General features: G+C 44.4%; 1 protein-coding gene across 1 annotated transcript in view; it reads left to right on the forward strand.

The window, feature by feature from the left end:
• chatb (choline O-acetyltransferase b) overlaps window positions 1-5,579 on the forward strand; it is a gene marked incomplete at both ends in the record, with an annotated part of 29,779 nt that extends 24,200 nt beyond the window's left edge. The window contains 4 exons of the mRNA XM_084322734.1: window positions 1,168-1,309; window positions 1,561-1,623; window positions 2,350-2,487; window positions 5,313-5,579. Coding sequence (XP_084178860.1) covers window positions 1,168-1,309; window positions 1,561-1,623; window positions 2,350-2,487; window positions 5,313-5,579 — 610 coding nt within the window. The remainder of the gene's footprint in view (window positions 1-1,167; window positions 1,310-1,560; window positions 1,624-2,349; window positions 2,488-5,312) is intronic.
• Window positions 5,580-6,000: the final 421 nt, after the last annotated feature.

Here is a 6,000-nt window from a genome sequence, read left to right on the forward strand (position 1 = left end):
CGTTGTGGACAGCGACTCCTACAGGTCGGTTGGTGCGCCTGCGCAGTAGAATCAGGAAGCGACGAGGGCGGCGTGTCCCTCCCACGCAGACCCTCGCCGCTGAGAGATCGCGCTGTGCAGGTGAAAAGATGCGACGGCTGCCTCCTCCTGTACCAGAGGGGACACGTGATGCAAGGCTTGGTCCACATTGCAGCCGGCCTGTGGGAGGCATGGCCTAACAGCGTTCGAGACAGGGGAGGGTAGAATTGGATAATACGAAATTGGGGACAGGAGAAAAATAGAAAAATGGGGAGAAAAAGTAGATAAAAAAAAAAAAACATATTTGAATGGACTCTGTGGAGGCAACCGTCCTCCGCAACAGCCTCTGCCTCGTCCATTAAAATATGTTAATGTCAGCTCGAAGGGCATTACCCCGCTGTTACGACCCTGGCTCAAAGGCCCGCAACCTATGTGCAAACCAACACCAAAACCCCGTGCTCAAACTCAAAATGCTACTCTATTAAGGAATTACTGGTGTAAACTAAAGTACAAGGACAGAAGACCGTGATAGCTATCTGTTACCCAACACTTCTCTAACCACAGACCCTGCATGTGTGTTACCAGGGCTGGTTTTAAAGCTGCCAGCAGGTAGCCAATCAGCAGCAATTAGCTAATTGGCAGCCCTCACCTGCATGCACAGTGACACAGGAGTGATCAGGCTCCTAGTACATAACACCCGCGTATACCTTGGCCGGATAAACAAACATTTATTGATGTTTCCATGCGTTTTGCATTCAACATTAACACTTGTGACACTCAATAATACCTGGAACAAGTTTGTTGTTTGTTGTCATCAGCTAGAAATCGAATGTTAAGCTAGTGTTGCACAAGGTTTGCAAACTTGTGAATATGATCTAACAGTATGTTTAACACAAAGCTTAGGCTATCCAGCCGTCAAATCTTTTTTATTTCACAAACAAAATAGCGTATGTAATGTCACTGTCTGCCAAGTTTTTTGAGGGAGTAAATTAGATGACTGGATAAGCGTTCATTTGAAACAGTTTGGTTGGAACTACCAAAAAAATACAAAGTAATTCACAAACGTGGGTCCTGATTTCATGGAAGTTTTACACTGCTCTCTGGAGAGGAGAGTGACCAGTGTTGATCACGTCTCCACTATGTGCTCAGGTGCGTTGGAAGGCTTGTATCCACTTACGAGAGTGCCTCCGTTCGCCGTTTCCAAGAGGGCCGGGTGGACAACATCCGCTCGGCAACCCCTGAGGCCCTGGCCTTTGTGAGGTCCATGACGGACGAGAAGGCCAATCTCACCGTGAGTCATTTTTCTCACTTAAAACCCAGATTAGTGGACAGCACCAAACGATCACATCCGCGTAAATGAAAACAGGTGCCACCCGCCACGAGGTCCCACCGAAGCCAACTGTGATCTTCCTTTGTCAAAGGCATCTGATATCCCTGCAGATCTAAAGCGTGTGAAAATAGAGCTCTCGTGGGGGATTGTGGCTGTTATCCAGTGGAGTTTTCCTTTTTCTTCACTAAATTGTTGCTCGCTTCCTCTTACAGGATTCAGAAAAGATGAAAAGGTTGTGGGATGCAATCAACGCCCAGACAAGTTACACAATCGCGGTAAGTATGTCCAGGGATGACAGTTTTACTGATCAACTAATACATCTTACAGAGAATTGTCCCCACTACGAGAGTTGACGGCCAAAATAGCCATATACCTGGGCTGTTTCTAGGGATAATGTGGTTGCAGCCCCTCCCTTTGGAACCATGTGCTCCCCAATTGACCTGGGATTGAATCCTACTGGGACCTAATCTCCTGTGTCTCCCTACGTCATATCCCTGTCAGCCTTCCGCCTGTCTGATTCAAGAAAAAAAACTATATTTTATATATATATATATATATATATATATATATATATATATATAATGAAACAAAAAAATCCTGTTCATATTAACATACCAATTTGAAGGGGCACTTCACCAAGAAACAATGCAAATTATTGAGAGTAAATGAGTATGAATATGGCCACCAGTGATGTTATCTGAGACATTGACTCCTTGTGTTGTGTTAATTACAGCTCCATGAAATGATATAGATGAAAAAATAACAACACCTTGTCTTATAATTTCATTGAGCTCAAGGATTCAATGCCCTGGTGGTCATATTCAAACTAATTTACTCTCAATAACTGCCAAACTAAATTAATGTGTGCACAACTGTTTAATGTGTGTGAGATTATGTGCAAATTAAATCAGCATTTAATTTAAAGCATTGTGCCCCTTTAATTAATAACCACCTTTGGGAAATGCTTAATGGGGACTAAACAAAAAAAAACAATTTCTCAGGCTATTACAGGAATGGCGATAGACAATCACCTCATCGGGCTTCGGGAGATCGCAAAGGAGCTCAAGATGGAGAAGCCAGACATTTTCTCTGATGAGACTTATCTGGCCAGTAACCAGTTCATTCTCTCGACCAGCCAGGTAACCTATGAGCCCATCGTACTTGAGTAGGCCTATTTGCAAATCATTCTTGACCTGCTCCAAGTACCAGCTGGGAGGGGTTCGCTACATAAGACATGGTGATTGTCAGAGAGTTCAGACAATTTGACAGGAAATGTTGTATGGTTTTCTGTGATTGACAACTTAACCCGACACGGTCTGAATTGTCTTGACGCTGTAAACCCCACCCATCTAGCGTACCCAAGATTATTATTTACAAATACAATGTGAGTCTCCATTAACACATTGGACGCCAGACCCGACATAAGTCGGGTTAACTCGCCGAACGTTGGGCCGCCAAACCCGAGAAAAGTCGTTATTTCTTTTATTCGATATTTCCCCTCATAATTCATCCATCCAGCCTGATGTTATCATTGGGAATGGGTCTGAGATCGCAAACGTCCAATACCGCCTAACGCCTTGCGGCCGCTATTGCACATCCTTGGAATCTCTCTGGCTCAGGCTGTATGTCGATCTAAGAAGTCCGGTCCAGGTTTTCCTTCTCGGGCAGGACAAGAGTTTATAACACATGGATTGGGGAGACTCGAGCACCGCCGTTTCATGTGTTTTGGTGGATTATCTTGGCAACACGACCGACATCAATACTTGGAATTACGATCAGATAATTGGAATATTCTTTTTGCAGTACATCATAGACAAGGTAAGGGCTATATGCTATCAATCTTGCGTTGATCCGATAATTCCTTCCCCACGATCGGTAATGTACTGTGTAACGTATTCCGTTGGTGACGATTGAAGCATAGAACCCCCCCCCCCCCACCCACCCTTTCATGCATGCATGATGAAACATAATATCGATGGATATGGATATGGATTGTTGATCCAAGCGAGGAATGGCACGATTTATAGTAAAATGCAGTAAAACGCTGTTTGGTGGCGTTTCCTGGGATTACACAGAATTACTCTAAAACTATACTCATATTCACCATGGTATAAAACGGAAATGTATGGATGAAAGAATTCTCTGTTTTTTCCATCTTGACCGGAAGAAACTCAATGACAATCGACTATATTATTAGATCCATAGCTATAACATTTAATATAGTTTTAGCACTGCAAACACCGGCATGTATCCCCATTCATTACAGCGCTGGCACACACGGCCATATGCCCACAGCGACCTCTGGCGCTGAACCTGTTAAGGTGACATATTCATAATCCATCTTGATTCGGTGTGATCAACTGTCTATCATTTTCCCTCTCTTAAATTAAGAGTCAGTCATTATTTGGAGAGTGTACTTTGGCCTGTCTCACATAGCAAATGGGTAGGTTTTACATTTACATGGCAAATATGCTGATTCCCTCATGCCAAAACAAGATCAATGAATACCCGAAAAGTAATTGAATCCATTTCAAATAGTAAGCCGACCCTTCCAGATAGTGTATGCTCACCATGATGTCATATCTTGAACTATATTTGTAAGATATTGACACTGAAGCCAGAAGCCAAACTGGCCAGACGTTACTTGGGGGAAAAAATTTCTCTCGACAATGAAGTTCGTTTGATATTATTTTAAGATGACAATGGCGCTTTCTTTTGGTTGTTTCTGTATAGTTTCCATTTGTGTTACTTATAACAGAATGATGATGATGTTTGCAAGAAGTTTGACAACGTTAAAGGGGAATGCCACCCATTTTAAGATCTTTGCCACACATTTCTTTATATCTTTTTTTAAACAAGACTATGATTATCCAGACAAATAGTCTCTCAGTCAATGTTTAGGTATTACAACTCTGGACACAATGCAAGATGGGAAGCAATGGATAGCCAGTCTATTGATGAAATAATAAATGTTGAGTGTTGATTAGGTGGGTATTGGATGCAGACCTCTCAGTATAGGATAAAGTATTCAGCCAAGCCAGTTTTACAGGTACTATGTTTAGGTTTATAAAGGACAGGCTGGATCATCAGCCAGTGCAATCACAGACTGAGCTGATCCACAGACAACTTCAGTACTAACACAGACCCAGTACTACCAGTCTCAACCAGTACTAACACAGACCCAGTCTCAACCAGTACTAACACAGACCCAGTACAACCAGTCTCAACCAGTACTAACACAGACCCAGTACAACCAGCCTCAACCAGTACTAACACAGACCCAGTAAAAACCAGTCTCAACCAGTACTAACACAGACCCAGTACAACCAGTCTCAACCAGTACTAACACAGACCCAGTAAAACCAGTCTCAACCAGTACTAACACAGACCCAGTAAAAACCAGTCTCAACCAGTACTAACACAGACCCAGTACAACCAGCCTCAACCAGTACTAACACAGACCCAGTACAGCCAGCCTCAGCCAGTACTAACACAGACCCAGTACAGCCAGCCTCAGCCAGTACTAACAAAGACCCAGTACAGCCAGTCTCAACCAGTACTAACACAGACCCAGTACAGCCAGCCTCAGCCAGTACTAACACAGACCCAGTACAGCCAGCCTCAGCCAGTACTAACAAAGACCCAGTACAGCCAGTCTCAACCAGTACTAACACAGACCCAGTACAGCCAGCCTCAGCCAGTACTAACAAAGACCCAGTACAGCCAGTCTCAACCAGTACTAGCCCAAACAGAACTGAAGTACAGCAGCATCAGCATGTAAAAACAGCCCAGACCCTAATAGGACAGTTGCTGCTCCACCAACTGACCCAGAAGATTGTATATTTAATCTTACACTGAGAGATGGAGCAAACGGTTTTGAAGGAGGGAGGGTTGTAGTGGAAGCACTAAGGTGTCGTTAGGACCCCCAGGCACCATACTAACCAAGGCCCACTCACCGTCCCAGGTCCCCACCACGGTGGAGATGTTCTGTTGCTATGGCCCGGTGGTGTCCAACGGCTACGGGGCCTGCTACAATCCACAGGCGGACCACATCATCTTTGCCGTGTCCAGTTTCCGCGACAGCACAGAGACTTGCTCTGCCGTGTTCGTCGAAGCCCTGGAGGCGGGTCTGGTGGAGATCAGGGATCTGTGCAAGAGGAGCAACGTTGCGGCTTCCAAACTGGCTGAAAGCAGCCAGGGAGCCGGCCAGCCTCGCAAATCAGGGAAGTAAGCCATGTTGAGGGAGCAGTGCTCCTCTCAGCGCTCAGTGTGTTACACTCGCTAGGGGTGATATCTCTGTGTGTATTTGTTGTCAGTGCAATCACGCGTGTATACCTTTAAAACTATTGATGTAGAAAGTGCAAAGCCTTAACAAATATCCCATGTAACTTGTGTATATAAAACAAGGACAGAGTTATAGTTACAGTATAATGTAATTTATCTATTGATGGTGAAAACTAAAATATATGTACTTGAAAACTATGAAGGGTTTTCACTTTCAGCTGTATTGTGTAGCTAGAATGATCTCTGGTTCAGCACTGACCCTGCTGGATCGTGGTAGACTGAGCTGACTGGTCTGCTGCCATTAGGAAACGGAAGCCATGCATGCTTTTCAGCACTGATGTGAGGGACAGCTCCTCTCTCTCAAGAGG

Source organism: Notolepis coatsorum, assembly GCF_963971535.1.
Source record: "Notolepis coatsorum genome assembly, chromosome: 10".
Lineage (NCBI taxonomy): Eukaryota > Metazoa > Chordata > Actinopteri > Aulopiformes > Paralepididae > Notolepis > Notolepis coatsorum.